General features: G+C 50.8%; 1 protein-coding gene across 4 annotated transcripts in view; it reads left to right on the top strand.

The window, feature by feature from the left end:
* Nucleotides 1-24,201, top strand: part of MAMLD1 (mastermind like domain containing 1) — a 108,977-nt gene that overhangs the window by 69,014 nt on the left and 15,762 nt on the right. For 3 of the 4 annotated variants that reach the window (XM_032845249.1, XM_032845248.1, XM_032845251.1), the window contains exon 3: nucleotides 4,026-5,726. In XM_032845249.1, coding sequence (XP_032701140.1) covers nucleotides 4,026-5,726 — 1,701 coding nt within the window. The remainder of the gene's footprint in view (nucleotides 1-4,025; nucleotides 5,727-24,201) is intronic. The other variant, XM_032845250.1, reaches the window with a different exon arrangement.

The raw sequence follows: 24,201 nt of genomic DNA, 5'->3' as shown, positions 1-24,201 counted from the left end.
TCGGGACACCTGGGGTCTAACACAGGTGGACCTGTGTCCTTGCCCTGTTGTCCTTGTCCACTAACTAGCTGTGTGACCACAGGCAAATCACATCCCATTCTGTTTTCTGTAAAAAGAGAAGATTGAGATATACTCTCTGGAAATCCCACCACTTTCTACTGATTTACTTTTTTTTTTTTCCTGATCTGCTTATATATATAAAAAAATCTCACAGTGAGTGGGCAGGATTGTGTACAATATGTGGCCTGAGGAAAGAGGGGCTGCTGCTAGCTGGGACCAATAGTTTGCTGCCGTAGGCTCCACAGAGACTGGAAAATGGCACAGGGGCAAAACTGGAAGGTTCGTTTAGAAGAGTCTGGAAGCTTTCGTGAGGGACTTGCCACTAACAACATGACATTGCCCTAAATGTAGCTATCCAGGGGCAGAAGTCAGTAGACCTCCAGGCCTCAGTGAGCACCTCTGCGTGAACCCAGCCTCCTTCCCTTGGCCTCGTGCAGGCTCGGCCGGTCTTCGGGCTGGCTGTTGAAAGCTCTCAGCCTCACACCCGAAACACAGAGCCGAGGCCTCCAACAAAGCCAAGTCTCTCTTAAGTCCATTGAAAAAGGGAAGCACAAAAGAGGATCCCGCTTGCCCTGCTGAAGCCGAGCCCCTGCCAGCACTGCGCCCCCCCCACCCCCTGCTGCACCCTCAGGGACAGCAAGGCCGGCCCGGCCCCTGATTAGGCGTCCTCCCGAAGTGTCTAGTGAGACATCCAGCTGACTTCGAGCAGCCAGGGCGGCACCCACTTGGGCAAACTGGATTCCCCAGCAGTGGGCTAGCCCCAACACCCTACAGGGGTGCCCCAGGGTCCGCTTGGCTGTTGAGGAGCCGGCTGGGTCCCAGCATCGGAACTGAGTGGGGAGCATAGGCTTGGCGGCCTGAAAAGTTGTATGCATGGGCCTCAAGAGTTAGAGACCGCTTCCCCTTGCCCCGTGCCAGCGGTTCCTCCTGTGAGCTACTGCATCTCGTGGTCATGCCCAGCCCTCCCCCACCTCCTGCTACCCTGGTCCCAGCAAAGTGATGGCAGATGAACGACTAAGGAAAAGGTCCAAGAACCCACAGAGTCTGCTCCAGGCCTCCCTTCCATCCCGTTCCTCCCACTCCATCCTCCCCCTGCCTCGACTACGTGGACTTAAGCGTCGTGGCACCTGCATCCCAGTCTGCCACCTCGCCAGCAGCACCCTGGGCCCAGCCATGGCCAGCTTGAGTTCCCTGAAGGGGATCCGGGCTAGAACCCGCCCCCACTCATCCCTTATTGATCCATTTCATCCATTTCTACTTTCAATATACTGGAATTCTCTGAACTCCTTGGGAAAATGCCGATGAAACAGAATTAGTTTGGGACTCAGTGAATTGTTTGTGGGCTGGCGCATGATTGACTGAATGAATGGCCAGGAAAACATGTAGCAGGGCCCCCTGCACACCAGGTCATTTGGTTCATTTGTCCATTGATTCATTCAGCTGCTGTTTACTGAACACCTGGTGTGGGCCGAGACAGAGTCCACTGCTCCCGGATGGAAGAGTGGGCACAGGTGAATGGAGAGGCCGCTTCTTGTGCCCAGCCCGTTCTTGCCGACCCCGAGAACCTCAGCCCCAGGTGGATTTGATGGCAGAGCTGCCCCTCAAAGTGCCCTTGTCCACGTTGCAGAGAAAAGGCAAAGAAGGAGGCAAGCTCCCTCACTCCAGTGGGTGGAGCCCTTTCTGTGGCAATGAAACAGTGTCCTCCCATCAGGGCGGGTCAAGGCCTCAGCTTGAGAGGCAGCTGAGGGGTCAGGGAAGGGGCCTGAATCTCTCTGGGCCCTGCTGCCCTCCAGCCAAGCAGCTCTGGGCAAGACCTTTCCCTTCCCTGGGTGTCAGAGCCCCTGTCTCTCCTAGGACGGGGCTGCACTCACAATGGCATGGCTGCCCTTGGTAATGGCAGCCACAAGTTAGGGAGGGTTTACTAGGTGCCGCAGGATCTCAGAGCAGCATCAATGAGATGAGGCATTTAGCATCAGAATCAGCCCAGGAGCTTCATAAAGACTCAGATCCCTGCCCCCCCCCCCCCCCCCGCTGCTCTGGACGAGAGTGAAACAGTTCATTCGGGGTGGGGGGCTGGGAATCTGGATATGTCTTGGGGAATCTGATGAGCACCAGAGCCCGAGATGTGCAGCCCTGGGGGAATCTCTTTGGATGTTCACTCTGTCATGATAGTCACGGCCAGTGTGGCGCTAGCTGGGGGCCACCCACACACATTGACCCCACCTCCCTCACCAGTGAGCCAAGCATGAGGAGACATCAAAGGACCAACAACAATTGTCCCAGTGAGACTTCTATAGCTAAACAGGGGGATTCTTTTTTTTTTTAAGATTTTATTTATTTATTTGACAGACAGAGATCACAAGTAGGCGGAGAGGCAGGCAGAGAGAGAAGGGGAAGCAGGCTCCCTGCTGAGCAGAGAGTCAGATGTGGGGCTCGATCCCAGGACCCTGGGATCATGACCTGAGCCGAAGGCAGAGGCTTAACCCACTGAGCCACCCAGGCGCCCCTAAACAGGGGGATTCTTACACAAAAATTTGCTTCAGGAGAAACACGGTTGCCCCTTAAACAACACAGGTGTGAACAACACAAGTCCACTTCCAGGCAGTTTTCTTCAGGAGAAATACAGGAAGGAACTGTGAATGCGTCTTCTCTTCCTTATGATGTTCTTAGTAACATTTTCTTTTCTCTAGTTCCCTTTGTTGTAAGGCTCTAATAACAGTACGTAGAACATCCCAAATCTGTGTTAACCTACCCAAGGTTACTGTAAGGTCCCCAGTCCACTGTAGGCTGTTAGTAGTTAAGTTTCAGGGGAGTCAAAAGTTACAGTCGGATTTCTTACAGCAGGGCCATTTTCAATGGTCCTCCGTTTCCCTCCTCCCCTATTGGCATGGAGGTGTTTTCCAAGCCCCTCTCTTCCTACACATTCCTCCCCTCCACCCCACTCGCTTTTCCCTCCACTTGCGGGTCACAGTCATTAACATGACAGCCACAGATGATTGTATGGAGCCTCCAACGAGTAGGAAATACTGCATCACTAATTGCTTTGTTCCCAAAGGCTATGCTTTTATAAATGGAGAGCAGCTCCCCCAAGGTGCAGATCGCAGATTGGGTCCTTTTCCTGTTGTTCCATATCTCCCCAACCTAAGGATGCACCTGCAGAGAGGAATTTCTTATTTAGATAACTTTATACTTTGGGGGGGGTGGTTATAAGTCATTCTCAGTAAAAACAAACAAGCAATACCAAACCGTAGAGAATAGAAAGGGCCTCGCCAGTCACCCCCAAGAGATGACTGCTCCAAATGGTCACATATATGTTCTTCCAAGCGATTTTTGCATGTACCTAGCAGAGTGTGTGTGTGTGTAGAAATAGAGGTGCCCGTGCCCCTATGATCGGTCTGCAACTTGTGCTTCCCCTAAACAGGATAGCTCAGCCAGCTGCCCCAAAGCCCACAGCCAGATCTGCTTTCCTCCAAAGGCTCTATTGTGGTTCCATTGCAGACCTTAGTCTGATGCATTTAACCAAGACAGGGAGGCAACCTAAAAGTTCAACGTCTACATTAGGCTTTTCCTTCTTAGTAACGGGGGTCTCTGTAGACAGGTCCTTGCAGTGTGCCCGCAAACGCCCGTCTAGGACACAGTTCTTTCCGTGGCTTCCACACAGCCGAACTGAGCTCCCCCTTACGCGGGCAGAGAAGATCCTTTGTGGGACTTCCTGTGGTGTTCGGTACACAGACAGCATAATGCCTAATTCGAAGTGTAACAAGACACTTTACATGAAACACAGCAACAAAGAAGCAAGCATTATGGTTCCCAAAATAGGCTGTATTATATAGTTTTGACAACTATAAGTCCCGAAATGGAGAGATGTTTTATCTTGCAAGTTTCCTGTTCATTAGCTTTCATGTGCCAAGTCTTTATAAAAATTTCTCTCTCCCTCTCTCATTCTCTTTCTTTTTCTGCCACAGGGACCCGTTAAAAGGAGACAGGAAGGAGACCATTTCCAGTTTCCAGGCATGGCTGATGGGGATTACCCTAATAAAATCAAGAGGCCTTGCCTGGAAGACGTTACCCTTTCTATGGGCCCGAGTGCCCACCCCAGCACGGCCTGTGTGGAGCTGCAGGTTCCTCCGCTAACGATGAACCCCAGTGCCACAGCCATGGGAGGAGCGGGCCATTCGTTACCCCTTGAGACGAATCCCATGAATGGCAGCGTCATGGGCTCGCCATTCGTGGTGCCGCCGGCTGCAGAAGTGGGACTGAAAGGACCGCCTGGGCCCTACTATGACAAAGCCAACAGCGTGCCGGCTGTGGACCAGGAACTTCAAGAACTCCTGGAGGAACTAACAAAAATTCAAGAACCTTCTCCGAATGACCTCGATCTCGAGAAGATCCTGGGCAGCAAGCCGGAAGAACCACTGGTCTTAGAACACCCGCAGGCGACCCTGGGTACCACTCCCAAGCCTCCGGTGCAGATGCCCCACTTGGAGAGCCTTGGTACCAGCAAAGAGTTTGCTTCGAGTTGCAGCCAGCTCACGGGGGCGGGGCCGTCGCTTCAAGTCCCGCCCTCCCCGGCCGGGATCAGCTACGGGATCCCCCCCGCAAGTAAGCAGGGGGCCTCGCCCAGCTCTTCGGTGGCGCATGCCAAGAGCCAGGCCCCGGGGGTGCCCCCGGCCGCTTTGCCCCCAGTCCCAGTGCCGCAGTGGCATCACGCCCACCAGCTGAAGGTGCTGGCGGCCAGCAAGCAGGGGTCCGCTAGTAGGCCGCAGGCGCCCAGCCCCAGCTGGTCGGGCCTGCCGCCTCCGGGCATGTCCCCGTCTTACCGCCCGGTACCATCTCCGCAACCGCCACCGCAGTTCAGCTCTCAGAGCCTCATGGTGTCCTGCATGGCGTCCAGCAACCTGCCGGGGAGCGCCTTCCAAGCCTCCCCCAATGCCTTACTTGCCAGCCTGGCGTCCGGCGGCACCACTGCCCTGGGTCCCGCCATGCTCTACACTCCTGAGAAGCTCCCCAGCCCTGCTCTCAGTCAGCAGCCGCAGTTCAACCCGCAGAGCTCCATCCTGGCCAACCTGGTGTCCTCCGGAGTCAAAAGTCCTCCGGGGCACCTGCTGTCCGCCCTGCCTGCCAGCAACGCGGGGCCCTCCCCGCCCTACCGGCCGGAGAAGCTCTCCAGCCCGGGCTTGCCGCAGCAGTCCTTCACTCCGCAGTGCTCCCTCATCCGGAGCCTCACACCCTCTGGCCACCCGCTAACACAGCCACCGCCGCCGCCGCCCCGGCAGTCAACGAGCACCATCTTTAAGCCCTTGACCAACGACTCATCCAAAACCCTGAGCGTGATCATGCAGCAGGGGCTGCCCAGTCCCGGCCCTGGAATCCCGGAGCCCTTTACCTTCGGCAACACCAAGCCCCTGTCGCACTTCGTTTCTGAGCCGGGCCCCCAGAAGGTGCCCCCTGTGCCCGCCACCTCTAGGCAGACGTCCCTGCTCCACTACCTGCAGCAGGCACCGCCGGCCTCTTCCACCACCACCTTGTCCACCGCTACTGCCATCTTGCAGCCACCACTGCCACAGCCTGACCACTCATCATTCCTTCTGCACCAGATGATGCAGCAGCCCCAGCGCTTTCAGCGGCTGGGGGCGCGAGACTCCATGCCTTCTCTGCCCAGACAGGTAAGACGATCTCATGTCCAGTGGCGGTCCTTGGTTCTGGAACTAAGAACCGTGTCTTATGCTATTGGCGACCTGGCTCTGGAAGCAAACGTGGCTGTAGTCCTCTCTGAGCCCAGACTTGACTTGGGAAAAGTCTAATTCAGCCAAATTCCATGTGGTCCAACTGCAGTATTAATGAGGCCAAAGTTATGGTTTCAGTTCCTGTGTGGGCCACTTAACTCCTCTGGGAGGAAACGTGTACCCAGAAGGTGCTGCCAGGGGAAGGGGACCAGGGGAAGGCAAGGCTCTGCCCTGCGCCGCGTGGCGTGTTCCCTCACCCAAAGCTAGCAGACACATTGCAGGATGCAAGGAAATTGCACCAAAGCATTTAAATCTTGTCCCTGCTGGCATAAGGCTTGCACACGGAGCCTTCTAGAAATGGCCCAGCAATCTTCTGCTGAGCAGGTTCCAAATGAAGAGGACAGGTACGTAGAAAGTAGTTACTCTTAGCGTCTCCATTCTACAAAGAAACTGAGGCTCAGAGAGTTGAAATGACCTGCCCAGAGTCATACAGCCAGGGGCAGAGCAGGAACCGGAAACCAGGAAGTCTTAGTTCAGAGCCTGTGCTCTTCCCAAAATCACTGTGACTTCTCCCTCTCCCTCATCTCCTACAATCTGACCGCTAGACTCAGCTGGTCCTTCCTGAGTGGTGTGGACCACAGTTGGCCCTCGTCAGTGCTCCAGTCACTGCCTGTGTTGGTTATCCACTCAGGAAGTGGAATGGGTTATCTCTTGCCGGGTAACAAATTACTCCAAAACGTCTGCTTAAAACAACACACGCGTATCACCTCACAGTTTCCGTGGGCCAGGAGTCCTGGCATCACCTAGCTGGGTCTCTTGACCGTGAGTCGCTCGTAAGTCTGTGGTCATCTCCAGCTCAACCAGGAAGGTTCTGCTTCCAAGTTCACTCCCGAGGTTGTTGGCAGGAAGCAGTTCCTTGCAGGTGGTTGGACCGAGGCCTCGGTTCCTCATGAACTCTTGGCTAGTGGCCTTCCTTGGTTCCTTGCCATGTGGGCCTCCTCATAGAGCCATCTCACAACATGGCAGCTGGTTTCATCTGAGTAAGCAAGACAGAATGTGCCAGCAAGAGAGGAAAGGGAGTGCCAGCAAGTCAGAGGTCACGGTCTTTAGAACCTCGTCTTGAAAGTGATGTCCCACCTCTTCTGCCCTATTCTGTTCTTTAGATACAAACATAAGGTGTGACTACCAGGAGGCAGGGGTCACTGGGGACCATGTCAGATGCCTGCCTACCCAGGGTGCTGTTCATCCTGGTCCCTCCTTTGGGGAGGGACCTCAGCCCTCCCTGAGTTCAGGTCCTCTTGGCTCTTTGTCTGAACTCAGAGTTGACTCTTAAAGTGGTTTCCCCCAATAAAGCAGCCATCACTGCAAACACTACCTTCAAGTGACCACATATAACAGAGAACTGACCGTGTTTCACATTTGCTCAGAAGTTTCCAGAGGCTCCATGTGCCTTCTTAGACTCGGTACTCTTCAGGCCCATCTGGCACTTGACTTCTATCATCCGGAATGCTCGTAGTTCCTGGCCCACTCTGCATTCGCAGCCTTACTCCTGCCATTCCCTGTGCCTGGCTGTCCCTTCCCACCTTCTGGCTCCTGTCTCACTCCTGCAGCTCCTAAGGTGCCCTCGCCTCCAGGAAGCTTCTCCAGACAGTCCCGGGTACTTCCATCTCCCATGCAGGCTCCCTTTTCTGTAGAGAAGCCGAGGAGGACAGCTTGGCCAGGGACCTGGCCTGTGGGAAGTAGCTGTCGGGGCTGACCTCTCTTCTGAGGGCCCCGGATGAGTGTGACCAGGGCAGCCCCTGGAGGATAGGACCCGTGTCTTTTTCCTCCATGCCTCATGAGAGCTCCGCACCTGGGAACCAGTCCTTGGTGAAGTGTTCTGACAGGTTGGTTGAACATTAAACGCAGTAATACATCTAAAGATTTTTGAACGGGGTCTCGTGGCACGAGATACTTGCCAATGACGGTTTGCTATCACTAAGACTATCTCTTGGCCCTGAGTCTCCAGATCCCGTTTCTGGGGGCTGAAATGTGGCCCTCGAAACTGATGCTGTGTGGGGACGGCGGAATACGAGCGGTGCTCCCTGCAGGTGGACAGCGGTTGTGGCACCTGCTGACCATCTGGTTCTCCCTGTTCCGGGCTCAGCCCCACTGAGGCAATTCCCGGCCTGCTGGAAAAGGGAACTGGCCATCTTCACCCCACAGGAAGGGGTCTCTCACTCGGTGCCCCTTGCCCAGCTCCCGTATTTCTCAGCTCTGGCGATTTCGGTGGACCGTTTGTTTGCACTGAAGGGAAAAGGCAAATGCCATCTGGCAGTTCAGCGTGGCATCTGAAGCGAGGGCATGGGGGTTCAAGTCCAGGCGCCGCCACTGACAGGGCTCTGTGCCGGGAGCAACGTCACTCAGCCCCTCTGAGCTGAAGTAGCCCAGAGCCCAGCACACGCTTCGTGGTCAGTCGGGGCTGGTGCGGGCCCCGGGGCTGGAATCGACTGCCTCCCGGGTCGGATGCGTTTCCAAATTCAGAACATTAGGGACTTTAGAAAGCTCATATGGTGCTTTTGCCAAGTATCACGTGAGCCTCTGGCGGAACCTGGGGCAGCATTTTGTTATTCTTACAGAAAACTATGAGTAGTTCCCAAAGTCCACAACCCACTTTTGCCCCCAAATAAATTCCGATGCCAAACTTACCAAAACAAATAGGCTTTTCGAGCTTTTTGGGTTTGAAATTACAGATAAGGAAAGCGGACCTGGAATTACGAAAGGAGGGCAAGTGCAATTATGAAAGAAGGACTCCCGTTGGAGTCGGGACAAGTGGCCCTGGCATGTGGGATTGTCATAGCCTCCCTGTGTCACCCAGGCCTCTGACATCTCTCTGCTCTTAATCAAGTTGAATCTTGTTTCCAAAACTTAGGGCTCCTTCTCCTTGAAGGAGCTCCTCGCAAAAATCAGTCGGAACGCTGTGAGTGGAACTTACATTTGCTCAGAGATGCAAACAGGGCCACTGAGGAGGCAGCTTGAGGGCCCCCAGTGCACATGGTTTGCAAAGCTGGGAGCACAGTGTCCTGGGGAGGAGGGATGTGGACGGTGGCCAGTTGGAATAAGAACAAAAAGGCCCGAAATCTGATCCTTGAGGCAGGCCGAGGCACAGGGAAAGGGGGCAGCTGTGGAGAAATGGACCAAAGAGGCCCAGGACATTGTTTGGACAGATTCTGAGAAGGGCAGGAGGGGAACCAAGCCTGCCTTGAGGAAGGCGGGATGAGGCGCCTCCGGGGTTTGCTACGATTTCTACCTTTACCCATGAGCCTCCCGTCCTGTCAGCCGCAGCAGCGGTGAGCACCAGGAATCACGGAGACAGTGGGTAAAGCGAGAGAGCTCACCATCTTGCCTCCCTGACGGGCGGAGCCGGCCGTGGGGATCTGGGCAGCTTGGTCTGAAGTGGCGCCTCAGCCGTTGGGGGGTGTAGCACCCCAGGGCCCGAGGCCTGAGGGAGATGACGCTGGGCAGGGGACATGGCAGTGGGGGACGGGTGTGCCTGGCGGGCGGCAGGCCCCAGCCCTGGGCTCGAGGCCAGGTTCAAGGGGACCCAGGATTTGGATCCCTATTGTCCCGGTCCCAGCTCTGTTACTTTTTATTTTGGCAAGCTCTTTTCCCTCTCCGGGTCATACTCTCCCCATCTGTAAGCTGGAGATACTCGTATCCCTGTCTAATGGCGCCGCTGTAGGATTAAAAGAGGTGAGGCCCAAATGCTGGGTGTAGGGTCTGGTTCACAAAAATGCTCCATGGATGTTAGCTGCTGCTACTTCTGGAAAGTCCCTGAAACTTACAACACCAGTAACCCAGTGGAATGGGTTAGACTGCCTCAGTGTCCAGGTTCCTCTCTAGCTGTTGGCAGGGGAGGGGCAGGGGGTCAGGGAGTACATCTGCCAGGTGGCTGAAGAGAATTCAAGTAGAGGACACGAGTCGGTGACCCCAGGAAAGAGCCGAGCTGCTGAGCCCGGCCATAGCTTTCTGAGCACACCTGGCCGGAGAGAAGGGGAGAACGTTGGCTGCCCCTCCCTCCGAGCACAGACAGTAGAAGTGGGGCCCAGGATGGCTGCCGACAGGCACAGAGAGCCAACGGCAGGGCGAGCGCAGGCTAGCCTTGCTGGTCACCCAGCACCAGTGCCAGCAGAAACGCTGCTTCTGCCTTGTCACTGGCATTGGGGGGATGGGTGTCCCCTGTCGTCGCTGTGTTCTTAGAGCCTTGCTTGGGGCCCCAGATGGATGCCAATGCTCGGAGCATCCCTGCTGAAACCGCAGGGCTGCCTCCCCCCTCCTCTTCCCTCCCCTCCACCATTCACACCCACTCCCGAAGCCTCCCACAAGAACCTTTGCCAAAACTCAAGATTCCTCTTGGTTTGAATTTCCAAGGCTGTGCTCACCTGCTCAATAGAGCAGAACCTTTAATTACTGCTGTCTTGGTTAGCACTGCAAATTAAAATCTTTACATTTGCACCATGACCCCTCATGGAAAACAGAGTGATAAAAACCAGGCTAGACCAAGACAACTGTCTCTCCTTGTCAAAGTGACATCGGCTCCACTTTCCACCCGAGAAAGATTCAGGAGAGGCACCGTGTAACGATTCAACAATTCTACACGCTAACTCGGTGCTCATCACAATATGTGTACTTTTGAGACTAATATGACACAGTGCGTTAATTATACTTGTATAAAAAAACTTTAATTTTTTTTTTTAAATTCAAATTTAAGAAAAAGAGAGGGAGAGTTGGGAGTGATGGTGGTCCTGGGGAGCCTCCTTCCAGTCTCAAATTGTTCATAAGCATTGGAAAGCAGGCGACAGTTCTCTTGCTAACATACTGGTCCCACCCCTCCCCCTCACTCCCGGGAATCAGATGTACCACATATTGTCAGGGAGGACCTTGTGACCTTGGACTTGCTGGTCCTTTCACTGGTTTCCTTTAGTTCTTCTCTTGTTTTGAGGGTAAGGGCTGGGAGAGAACCCTCCTAATAGGGCTCCCCTATTAGGAGAAAAATTTCCTTGCATTTGTCTTTTACTAATTCTGGCACAAAGCATCACAGATTTCAGTCCGGAAGTGAGTCCCGCTGCAATGCAAGAGCCGAGGCCTCTGGGCAAGCTGTCACCAGGCGCGGGAGGATGGGGGCGGTGAGTCAGGTTCCCGGTGCCCCCGGGTCACGGCCGGGCTGGCTCTGCACGCATCTTCTCTGCCAGATGGGGCAGCCTTTTCCTGAATAAGCATCTTCATTTTGTCTGTGAGCACGACTGTACACACAAGCTTACTTTTTCCTTTCTTTCTAAATTGGGCTGCAAAACGCGTTTGGGGAAGCCTTTTTTTAGCTGCTTTGGGAGGAAATATAATTAGACACAGTGTAACATACATTTTTGAAAATTCAGGGGCCGGTTTCTCCGTGTTGACCAAGTTTCATTTCAACCACTCTGAATGGCCATGAAACGAAACTCCACAGGGCGTTGAATTTGGGAAATGCAGACTCAGAAGTTGGTACTAATATTACCCAGAATCTGGTTTTTCTTTCTGTTTCTCTTCTGGTTTCTGAGAATCATTAAGGATCCTCCACCTCAAAGCTATGTCCCTTTTTCAAAGAGCAGAATTTTTTTTTTTAAATGTGCTGCTTGTCAAGTATGAACCCTTTAAACATCGGTGGTACTTTCTGTCTCTGCAGTGAGGTCCACGCCGAAGCTGATGGGGGTGCAAAAAGCCCCCAGTCCGAGGCCTCGATCACAGAGATCAACCGAACCAATTTTATAATTGCTTAGTGATTGCGTTATGAAGGCTCAAACACAACCATTTTAAGAAACCTCCTATCAAGTTTTTGTGGGTTTTTTGTTTGTTCATTTCTCCTTAACACACTTGAAAAGAAACCATGAACTTCGCTGAAGCTGAGGTGCTCAAAATGAGATGTTTAGAAACAAAGCGTAGAAATTGTTTTCTTTTGCGGCATTTACCGAAACGACCTGCTTATTTCTTGCTGTAAAGCCAGGGAAGGTTTTCAGAGAGTAGAAGAGGACAGAAGTGCTCTGAGCTGCTGTTGTGATCCCAAGTGAAAAGTTAGCAAAACGTAAAAAGTGTCTAGGGTGAGTGGAAAATCACAGGGGCCCTGTGCCCTTCAGCTGTGGCCCTTACACCCCACGTGCAGGGCCGGACGGCGATCCGCGCATGCGCACTAATGGGACTCCACTGCCTGCCCCCTTCCCTCCCGCATCCTCCCCAGCCACCCCCTCTCAAACCCGTGAATGGCCCCATAGCACAGATTTAGGAAAACTCTTCTGAGTCCATTTGTACTTTTAGCCTCTTCTTTCCCTTGGGGGTTAACAAATCCCCAGATCTGGGCCTGCTGCTTAACATGGCCGTGTGTGTGCCCTGGCTGGCTGCTCATGAACTTGAGGGTGGGCAGAGGATGGAACGCTATTTATGGTTAAAGTAAAGCCCCTCACTGCCCCCTCACTACCAAAGAAGTTTCTGCTTTTTTCTAAGGAGTCAAAAAAGTTTGGATTTCTATTGGATCTCATTAGTTGTTGCCCACGGTGACAGATAATGCTTTGTCTGTTTTTTTTGTGTTTTGTTGTCATGAGTTGACTCATTTGAGTCCCTCCCATCAAAAGGAGTGAGGCTGTTGAAAGTCAAAATGCATGCACAGGTCCAGAGAGATCCCGTTTCCACTGCAGATGCACAGGTGCCCCCAGCACAGCCTTCCCATGCTCCTGCCTCCCAGTGGACTACCAGGTGTCTAAGGCAGAATGGAGTCAGTGAAGAGGCAGCGTTTCTCTCTTTCTTCCATACTTTGGTCCTTCTCCCATGTGAACAAAGTTTCCTGTTGGGTTAGGACATGTGCAGCTGGGAATCGCACCGAGCCCACAGAGCTCGATTTGGCTGTTGAAGCTTAGGTACCCAGGCAAAAGGGAAGCAGGCACTTCAGGAAATTATCATACAGCTTTGGCCTCAACGTGGCCCTTGAAGGCTTATTTCGTCAGAAAGTATTCCAAGTTTTGCTTTGCTCTGGGGGGCTTTGGATTTGAATCCAAAGGCGCAGGTTCTAGCTGGTGACCCCCTGTAGCTGGTTACCCCCCTGTAGCGCGCCACCACATTCGGCCGGCCTCTGTTTTTGAGGGAAGAGGGGAGCACAGTTGTAGGGAGCTAGACTTCTTCCATGGGTGCATGGCTGAGTGGTACATGAAGAGAATTTGCCAAAGCCAGCTAACGCTCTAGGCCAATAGATGAAGGGGGACTCCTCATTTACAGTTTTCAGTGATGATCGTATATTTCCAGGTGACCAAGCTTTGGAGGGTGTGGGAGGCCCCCAGCCACCTCTGAGTGGGAGTAAGTGGGAATGATTCCATGACCCTTTCACTCTATCAGGCCACACTTTCAAAAACAAGCTCTGGAAAATGAAAACAGAGAAAATTTTGACCCCCATTAGGGTGGCTATTATTAAAAAACAAAACAAAACAAAACAAAAACAAAAACAAAAAACAGAAAATCACAAGCACTGGTGAGAATGTGGAGAAATTGGAAATCGTGGGCAGCATGGGTAGGAATGGAGACTGGCGCGGCCAGCGTGGGAAATAGTATGGCAGTTTCTCAAAATGTAAACATAGAATTACTATATGACCCAACAATTTCACTCCTTGGCATAGATCCCAAAGAACTGAAAACAGGTCCTTGAACCGAAATCTGTTCACCAGTGTTTACAGCAGCTCTTTCCATAGCAACCCAAAGGTGAGAAGAACCCAAAGGCCCGTAACCAGTGAATGGGTAAGCACAGTCCATCTGTCCGTATTACGGACTATTATGTAGTCTTAAAGAGGAAGGGAATTCTGACACCTGCTACTATTGAATGAGTTTTAAAGACATTATACTCAGTGGAAGAAGCCAGACACAAAAGGACAAATGCTGTACGATTCCACTCCCATGAGGTACTTAGAGTAGGCGAATTTATAGAGACAGAAAGCAGCACGGTAGATGCCTGGGGTTGGGGGAGAGAAAAGGGGAAGTTGCTGCTTAGTGGGGATCTAGAGTTTCAGTCTGGGTTGATGAACACGTTCTGGAGATGGATGGTGAGGATGCTTGCACTTAAAATGGTTTAAATGACAACTTTTACCACAAAAAAAGAAGGACTTGAGTTTTAAAACACTTGTCAATCCTGTCCTCATCAGAAAGAATATTTTGTTTTCAAATAATATGAGTGTGCAAGACAAAGATGGCCTTAGGCCGAGCTACATGTTTTCTGTCAGAGACAGGCACCGTAGTGACTACGCGGGTGCCCATCATCTTGCATGAGCCAGCTGGGGTTTCTGAATGTCTTAGTGAGGTGCGTAGACCGCACTTAGAAATCACTTTCTTGGTCAGTTGAACACAATTTCTGTCCTTTCTGGGTATTTTGGCGACATGACAACACGTGGGTCAGGGAACGGAGAAGCGACTGTAGACAGGAAGAGACATTATCTCTGCTTCTGACTGGGGTTAAGAAACCCCACTTGCTTCCTTGGTCCTTTGGTGCATCTACAAGTCTAGACACACTACGATGATTCACAGCTTGCTGATTAATACAAGAGCCAACAGGATGATGCTGGGGACTCGCCATGTGTGACTAGCTTTCTGCGCAAACTCTCCCTCTGGAGCAAGTGCTGGGCCCTGGAGTAGAGTTCTGGAAGAAGTTAAGGTTCTCAACCACAATGCGAGCCAGCTCCTAAGGCCTTGACTCTGGCACACAAAGTAGGAAGTGAGGGCCTCTGACCAAGGCCCAGATGACTTTTGAAAAAGTCGACACACCTGCTTCTTGTGTCCCGACTCACGTGCCCAGCTCCCAAGACATTTGGTTTCCGTGTTTCAGGGCTTGGTGAGGTTCACGTTGTAATCAGTTATTTTGGTCTTGTCTGCAGCACCACTTGATATCAACAAGGAAGAAGGCTTCTCTGGCTCTGTCAAAGCGAGCTGAACGACCCTTTGGAGGAATGAATGGAAGCTGGCGGGAAGGGGGGATGAGACAGATGAATTACATCTGCTGGTGTTGCTGAATTAGGCTCTTGGGACTATTTTTGAGTGTTTCCGAGTAATTAGGGGTAGAAACTCGCAGACTTCAAGGCTGAGGAACTCAGTCTCTCACATGGGGCCGCACCCCCCGCCCCCGACCGTGCTGCATTTTTCTGGTCCAGCTGTGCCTGGCATTCCCCAAGAGTGAGATCTGAGAACACAGGGTTCCTCCAACCCCTAACGTACCCACAGTTGCTCACCCCCAGGGGTGGTTTGCACTGGCTGTTCCGCGGTGCTGGTGGTCATCGTTTGATGCATCGTGGAAAGACAGAACAGGACCTCTGGCAGCCATTTCGCATAGCACAGTGACAGCAGCACATAAGAACCGCCCTTCCCTCCCCCAAAAAAGTTGGCTTAGAAACGCAGGCCGCTCTTACCACTGTTGTTTTGTTTTGTTTCCCATGTGAGATCCGTTCGTGCCACTCGGAGCTGGCACCAGTATTCCCCGCAGAAACCAGTATGTTTCAGCCAGTCCTGAGAGCAAAGTGAGTGGCTTCCACTGACCCACAGCCTATTTCTAAGTCTGCTATTTCCCTCTGGCGAGCACAGTGTCAAAGAAACCCATTTTGAAGGCCTTTCAGCCTATGTTCTTCTCTCTTCAGGCTTCGGTTGTAACTTAGAAGTTCTTCTAAGTTCCAGTTGTCTTTGAATAAGCTCTCACCCTTGGTTTAAAAATTTCAAAAAAGTAAAAACAAAAGCATTAAGAGGTTTTCTTCACTAGCTCGCGAGTGTGGATTTTTACATTCTTTGTGGAAATGATAGTTTGAGGGTTTTGTTTTTGTTTGTCATTTTGACAGCTGTATTGTTTGTGTCTTTTATTTGCTTCATTAGTTTTTCATTTCGAAGTGTCTTCCTTGGCAGACTAATTACATTACAACGAGATTCCTTCCCGCTACCTGCTAGAAAGGTCTTCTGACCTCAGGGTCCTTGAGAGATTTGAAGACAAGCGTGACGTTACCCCTGAATCTTCTCTTCTCTCCCCAGTTCTTCACCCCCTGTCCTGGAGGCTTGCCTCTGACCTGAGCGCAAGGCATTGGAGTGAGACCCTCGGGGTGGGTGAGGCTTTACTCAACTGAGCGAAATGCTCCTGCCTTATCCGTCCCGTTCAGAGGGGAACAGGAAGGTCATGCTTTGTTCCTGCCTCCCAAAATCTCATTTGCCTTGGTGTTAGCGGTATCTTCTCTTGGTCCTGCCTGAGCTCCTTTTCCAGGCAAACTTCAACCTATATACCTCCCCACTCCCAGAAGAGGTACCCGAAAGCCGAGTATTTCTCTGTAAACTTGCACTTGACTTGTGTCTATTTCCCACTCTCGGGGTAAATAAAGTCTGTGACAGAATATTGGACTAGGGATGAGGAACTGGAATGAGCCCTCATGATTGTCTCTAGAGCCATCAGCATCCTACTTGGCAACACCCCTTATGGGCTTTTAATATTTTGTTTACAGTTATTACCTCTGAAATCTCTACTTTCTGGTATGTTCTGACTTTTCAAGGGATTTAAAAATTCAGGAGCTCGATGCCAATAATTGCTTTTAGGAGCTAGCTCTGCCTATTTTCTATAGATGACTTCCAGTTTGGACCATCAATTATTTTCCTCACAGAAACCCACAAAGTACATATTCGAGTTATTTGGAATCGAATATGAACTAGGAATCCTTAATGTAGTTCGGCTTCTAAAATGTGTATCGCACTCAACTCATGCAAAACAGAGTATTTAAGAGCTTGAGCAGCTCACTTGAGATCTGAATGAAGACCCCAAGCCTGTCATCATTGACCTGCACCAGCCACCTTTGCCAGAGCAGGTCACATGCGCGGTTCATGTGTGGTAGATTTCTTTGTAAACTGGTCCGGGCACAAAGGAGCATGACTTGAGGCTGACCAGGGTCCAACAAGCCCTGGGCTTCATCACTGGGAATGGGATGCTCTCCAACAGGAGGCTGGAGGTATAACCCGGACCTCATGAACTCAGAGGTCTGGGTCACGAATGACAGGAAAACCAGCTCGCACTGGCTTGGTCAGTGAAAGGAGCTGACTGAGTCCTGTAAGTGCAAGTCCAGAGGTTGGGTCCACTTCAGGGGTGATTTGAATTGGTAGCTCAACGGCTACAGAGGAAGCTGTTTCTTCATCCTCAAGCTGGCTCCCCCTTGTGGGCACACACAGCTGCCAGCAGCTCCAGGGGCTACAGGCTTCCTCTTCCCTCATCCAGCCGAGCTGGACAGAGAGTCGCTTCTAGAAGCTCTGCCGGAAAAACAAGGAGGCTTCTTTCCCAGAACCCCCTGATTGCATACCTACTATGCCGCTTCGTGGGAGTGGAGCTGAGCGTCCCACTTCTAGAGCCCTGGGTGACGCCAGGTTCCCCCAAAGCATATAGGCAGCACAGGGCAAGCAAGGCTGACAGAGCTGTCATAACTGACCTCCTCCGCCATCCACATCCATCTGCCCCCTCCTTCCCAAGCGCAAGCTTCCCAAAATGCTCACTTCTATAGAAAGCCTATTTACTCCCTCCCCAAAGGGATTCAGCTCCAATCTAGGAAACAGCAGGTGCTGCACCGTCCTCATGTCCCAGGACATCTTAGGGCTTTTGGAAGGTTAACAAGCTTCTAGAATTTAATAGTTAGGAACTGAAATACGAAGATCATCCATCCATCCCCTTCACCACTGCCCATAGAGCACCGTGCTCCTTGGGATGACCGTAAGCCTCATGTTACAAGCATTCCCCCAAATATCCACGACCTGGGTGTTCGTTGGGTCTTCAGAGAGGAGTGGCCCTGGGTATGGCTATGACATAGATCAAGTTGATTTGAGAACTTTGCCAATTTCCCGGAGTCCCTCATCTGGCCAACGTCTCATCATCCTTCGGGCCACAGCTGAAAGCTCGGTTTTGCCATGAAACTGCCACCCAGACTAGGTTGGGTTCTCCTGTTTGTTCTCAAACAAACTTATCAAGCCATACCAGAAATCCTCGTTTCAGTGTTTCAGTAAATAGGTGTCGCACAAATGTATAAAAGGCTGACTGAGCAGGCCACCTCTACAGTACTAGACGACTACACTATACGTTTTACAAGATAAGATGACAGGTGTTCCAGAGGAAGCAAACAGACAAAGCCCTCAGAAGAAACACACACACACACACACACACACACACACACACACACCCCACAGAGAACCCCAGTGTCCTTGGCAACGGCACGGACAATTTAGGAGCCTCTGTCTCCCTCCTTCTCTCTGGCAGTCTGGTACATCAGGGGTCCAGGGGACCTCCCTACCTACCAGATGGCCCTACACAGCAGCCCCTTGAGTGCCCATCTCCCTCCTGTCCCACGCGCATCTGGTTTGTAGATGGGCAGTTGGGGGAAAGCGAGAGATGCCCCTCAGTTCATAATAGGCCCCAGGCAGCCAGGTCCAGAAAGCTGATCTGGGTGAACCCCTCACTTTTCCACTGAGGTATGGGAGTCCCACAGTCCCACAAGGTCATGAAGTGATTGGCTCTGAGTAACAGCTGGAGTCCCCTAATTCCCGGCGCAGGTCCTGAGCTCATAAATTCTGCTCTTGAAGCAGGCACGCGGCTTCAAATCTGGGGACAGGATACGAACTTCATGTGCTCTTGACAGTTTATCACCACTGCTGTAATCCTCTGCTATTAAATATAATTTTACAATTAAACTAAACCCTTAAATGAATTTATTCAGAGAAGGCCAATTATTTATTAAAGTCCACAAACTAGCTATCAGTATATCCTGCACATACTGACTTTGAAGACCGTGTCTAAGTTTAGTGTAACTGATGGACCCTTTTTCATTGGATGTCCACACATCAAAAAGGACGTCTGTTCATCCAGCATTAGTGATAGGTTATGCATATGTTTGCCTTTCTGGTTCCCAGAGCTAGACCTCATTCCTTCAGAACAGCCCCATAATCCCCCCATTTACTGGGTTGCAAAGCTTCGATGAGGGAGAGAGAGCAGTATGGTAGCTACCAGAACTTTCCCTTCAGGGCAGTGTACTGTGTTTACTGAGGGCTGCTGGACATGTCCAGCGTTTCCCCATGACTTGTGTAGCCCAGTTCATGACTGGGGTGAGGAAGGAAAATAACAGAAAGAGATATCTGGCCCAGGAAATTCTGGAAACTCCAATAAAACTCAGACAGAAATTAAGTCTCTGAGCTGTGAGCCAAGTGTTTAAGGGAAGAGACAGGGGAGCACTACTTAACGTTGCTCACTGCTCCCTGTGGCACCTCACAGGCAGTGTAAGGAGTGGTGGGGGGGAAGGGTTTTCTCTGTATTTGGGGCAAAAAGAAGAGCTGAGTAGCCACGTGCTCCTTTGTGTCTGCCTTCAGTATGCGGTTAGAAGCCTAAGACGTGCATTGGGGTGAGGGGAGCCTCTGCCACAGTGCAGGTGGTCCGTGACGACTGGGTGCCAGAGAAGGACTGGGTAAGAACAACCTTGAACGCAGTGCAGCTCCAGGAAAGTTTCAGCAAGGCCAATGGAGAGTCCTTGAGCCAGAGTTGCCACTGGAAGAGTCCCATACCTCAGAGGAGTGGGCTTGCATTAGTATACCTGCCATGTTCCTTCAATGGTTGGGAGTGGAGTCAGGGCCGCATATGGTGACAAAGCCAAAGGGATGGCTCCTGAAGGCTGCCAGCCAATGATGCCCCCCATGGCAGGAGATCTGAGCAGATCTCCACATCACTGCATCCTTCCTGTGGTAGCTATGACAGGACAGGCCCTTCCCTGAGTTCGGGGTGGACAGATAGTGACAGGAACCAGTGCAAGGGTAGCGCCTAATTGGCTACTTTGGAGAATGAGGCCAAGGCTTGTTTGATTAGTTTGCAGGTGGACCGTGCTTCTTCCCTGCCTCTCCATTCAGTGTTTGGATTCTTGGTTCCCTTCCCCCTGTCTCCTTGTTTGTTCAATTCACCCTTTGACCCCAGGTCTAGGAAAATACAACCATATGCATTTGGAAGAAGTTTAAAATGAATTGGCTGGCTGGCTTTAGTTTCCATCCTAAGCATCTAAAGATGCTTGGGCCTTGCATGTGAGGTCAACTGAAGAGATTAAAGTCATATGAGAAATCAGCAAAATGAATCTTCAGCCTCTTGACTACACAGGGAAGAGTCCAAGCTTTGTCTAGGGCCTAAGAATCACTGTCTTTTAGTTGTCTTTGTATCACAACGTCAGAGAACATGAATATTGAAAGAAACCTTGGAGGTTGTCTAGTTCAATGACATCCTTTTACAGAAGAGGACACAGGGAGGGCCTAATAGGGAAAAGTAGACCAATACCCTTTAGGAACAAAGATGCAAAAATTCTAAAAACAAAAAAAAAACTAGCAAGTCAGTCCAGTAACATATAAAAGAATTATACACTGTGACCCAGTGGGCTTTATCCCAGGAAAGCAAGGCTGGTTCAACCTATGAAAATCATTCCATGTAATGAACCATATTAACAGAACAAAACAGCAGCAACAACAAAACCCACCATCTCAATAGACACAAAAGGAAAGGGATTTTCTCAAGCTCAGAAAGTTAATAGCAAAGCCCAGGCTACACTCAGGTGGCCCAGCTTCCAAGCCACAGCTCTCCATAGCAATGGGAGTGGGGACGGAAGGTGGAACTAGCCCTTCCCTGTGCAGGCACTGCCCGGAGCCCATATGGAGGAATTTCCCCTTGTCCTTCCATCCCATTCTCACAACAGCCCCTGGCAGTGGGCGCTGTCATTGCCCTTACTTTCTGCATGAAAAAGTAGGCTTAGAGAGACAATGGGACTTACCTGAGTCTACCTGGATGCCAAGCATAAGGAGGAACTAAGCCTAGACCCCAGGTCTCCTGACTCCCCCGCTGGCTCTTTCCTTGCCCTTCACTGCTTCCTTCGTTGATTGGTGCCACTGGATTAACCGGGTTCCATTAGTTCTCAGATCATGTACTGCCAAGCCGAGTAGATGGGCTTTTTGCTGAGAGCAGGTGGGAGTGTCCTCCAAATTCTCTGGGGGAAGAGCCCCTCCCCTGTGCCAGTGTGTGACAACACTCAGAGCCCAGGCTGTTAATTTAACATGGTAAAATCTGGGCCAAGTGGCCATTTCTATATGCTAATGGCTAGAACATATGTGCAAGGACTAGAGATCTGTAAAGAAGCATAGGGGAAGCCAGAGGCCAGAAGGCTGGGATGTGCGGGCCAGTGGTGAAAAAGAGAGGAATGAGGCTGTTCCTTTGATCCTGGAGAAGCTAAGGGCCAGGCTGGCCTGGATTTTGGCAGGGCCTAGCCCAGTGAGATCTCTTGCTACTGAGTTCTGGCTCTTCCCAGTGGGACGAGAAGAAGGCAGACATTTCAGAGAGTCAGGGAGTGAGACACGGCAGGGCCAGGATGCCATGAGGTATCTTCTTTTTGGCCTCACACCTGAGCATCTCAGAGGGAGCTATACTGAAGGCCCAGTTGGCCAGGCTCCCTCTGGAGTGTTCACCATGGCCTCCAGAAGCATCTTCTCTTCAAAAACACATTTGGAGAGTGCCTCCACCCCACCCCTCACTCCAAGCCAAGCCTTGAGGTTTCAGGCCATTCCCAGATTTTCACAGAACCACTCTGCCTGTTTAACTCAGAAACATGGGCTGCCCTTTCTCCTGGCTCTCTCTGAGAATCACAGAGAGGTTGAAAGCAGTTGACTTTGTATGGTCTACTCTTTTCTCTTCCTCATGCCATCTGCCTTGCATATAGATATGTTTCCAACCGGCCACGCACCAACACTGCACATGCTACCTGCCACACTTCTTTCCTCCTGTCCTAGCAATTAGACCAGGGACACTGGCTTCCTTGGGATAGCGGGCTTGCAAGGAGGCACCCTGGACTGGGAATCAGCTGTGTTGAGTTCTACTCTTCTCTGACTTGGGGCCAAGCTCTTCCCTACCATGAGCCCCAGAGTTCCCACCTACCAAGTAGGGAATTGGTAGCAACCAGTATTTCTCAGAAGGTGGCATTTCCGGGTGCCACTCCCAGAGACCGAGTCCCTGCAAATCAGTGGAATAAGGTGCTCTCTGTGTCTCTCAGACTCTCCTACTCTCCATCTTTAGCTTGCTTGACCACCTTCTTTCCTCTGATTTTTTTTTAATTGTGCTCAAATACACATGACATAAAAATGATAATCTTTTAGTGTACAGCTCAGTGATATTAAGTACCTTCCCTTTGTTATGCAACCATCTCCACGATCCACCTCCAGAACTCTTTTTATTTTGCAAGACTGAAACTCTGTCCCCATTAAACAATAACTCTCTGTGACACACTGCCCGCAGCCCTTGGCAACCACTGTATCTACCTGGCAGGAGGGATACCATGATCACCAAGGTGGTTTTTCCAGAACAAGGTTTATCCATTGCTTGTCAGTCTTAAGCAAACCATGGACCTCTCCATCTACAGAAAATGGTGCCTCGCATAGGTTGACCTCTCATTTCCCTTCAAGTTACAAAAGTTCAAGGGTGAGAGAGCAAGGAGTCAGCCCCAGGGAGACAGAATGGGTCAGAAGAAGACAGAAGATGAGGGTTCCAGTAAAAGGAAAGTAGAGAATGATGTCCCACAGCCATAAAGGTTGGAAAGGAAGGAGACCGGCCGGTCAGTTGTGAGAAAGTGGCATAGTCAGAGAGCATGGGCCCATTTGTAGTTAGAATACATACTTGCACATCCATGTGGACAAAATCTGGAGAAGGAATCCTGAGCTCCGGAAGTACTGGCATCCTCACCAGGAATCAGAGAACCGACACCAGACCAACCCTCAATCTCATGAAGAGTGTGCAGTGCTAGGTCCTCCTAACCTTGACCCCACCCTAAACCTGTCAGACTGGGGCATCTCCAGAGAGCTGGGATTGGCCATGAAAAAGAAAATAAGGTTGAAATTCCAAAGCGACTTTCTCCTAACCTGTAAACTGATGATTTTTTATGAATTTGAGTTGTTCCTTTGACATAGCACTGTTTTCTATTTACATGGTTCCTGGTTTTTTCTAATCCTGATTTTCTTGAATCCGTATGTTATGTACAGAAGAGTATATAAGGCATATGATAGTAAGACCAATAGCCATGTACCCACCAACCAGGTTAAGAAATGGAACATTGAAAATATCTTAGTAGCCATCTGTGTATCCCTCCCACTCCCCAGAGATAAGACTCTCCTGACTTCCAAGAGCCAACTCTAGGAAGGCATCCTAGGCCTCTTGGTGAGCTTCCAGCTCTTCTTACGTAGGTCAGGCAGTCACCAATCTCTTTAGGTAGTTATTGTCTGCATAGATTTCCACAGAGGGCTCCTCCCACCTGTTTTGCACTGATCCTCACTAATTTCAATTTTCAATGGGGACCTTGTCATTTTCCAGTCTCTTGATTACAAGAGTAATCTTTGGAGTAAACTTAGAAAGTGCAGGCAAGTATAGGGAAAACACAAACTCCATGGGATACTAAAATATATAAATATATAATATATAAATAAGCCAAGAATAAACACTGTTAACATGTTGTGATATAGCATTTCACTACCTTTTCTTTTTTAAAAAGATGTATTTCTTTATTTGAACGACAGAGCACATGAGCAGGGGGCGGGCTGAAGGAGAGGGAGAGGGAGAATCTCAAGCAGGCTCCACACCCAGCACAGAGCCCCAAGTGATCTCAGAACCATGAGATCATGACCTGAGCCAAAATCAAGAATCAGATGCTTAACTGACTAAGGTCTCCAGGTGCCCCTCATTATGTTTTCTATGCAGAACTATGTCTTTCACATTATTTCACCAGCTTTGTATATAGCTTTACCTTTTATTGTGAAAGATAGCATAGACACAGAAAAGTGCACAAGGTCTCTACGTCCAGTTTAAAGAAGTATAAAGTGAAACCCTGTGTCACCACCGATTAGGTTGAGAAATAGAATGTTGCCCCCCCTTCCCAAGTTGATCCCCTTGTGCCTCTTGTGATCTCAGCCTCTCCACTCTGTAGAGGCAACCACTCTCTTGATTCCGACGTCCTCATTCTCTTGCATTTCTAGATAGTTTCATCACTTATGAATGAAATCTTAAGCAGTCACTTCATGTTGAACAACAGAGCAGTGAGTACAAGCTATTAGTGGTACTAGGGCTCTTTGTTGCTTATGCATTAAGCTTGTGTTAAGGCTTCCAGAAGGGAAGTTGAGTAGTCTTGGTCACTGTCCGCCCCCAGCTCCCCTTTTAGGGAAGTCGGTGGCCCAAGGCACAATGGGCTGGGGCATGTATAGAGCCCGCCACCATAGGGATGCCTGACAGAGTCATGGGCATGGTACTGGATGCCCGGAAGAGATATAGATTTCAAGCTTGCCACAGTCTGCCTCCAAGTCCTCCAACCTCCAGGCA

This window comes from Lontra canadensis, unplaced genomic scaffold, assembly GCF_010015895.1.
Source record: "Lontra canadensis isolate GAN:19392208 unplaced genomic scaffold, GSC_riverotter_1.0 scaffold161, whole genome shotgun sequence".
Taxonomy (NCBI): Eukaryota; Metazoa; Chordata; class Mammalia; order Carnivora; family Mustelidae; genus Lontra; species Lontra canadensis.
This window is presented reverse-complemented; position numbering and strand designations above follow the sequence as displayed.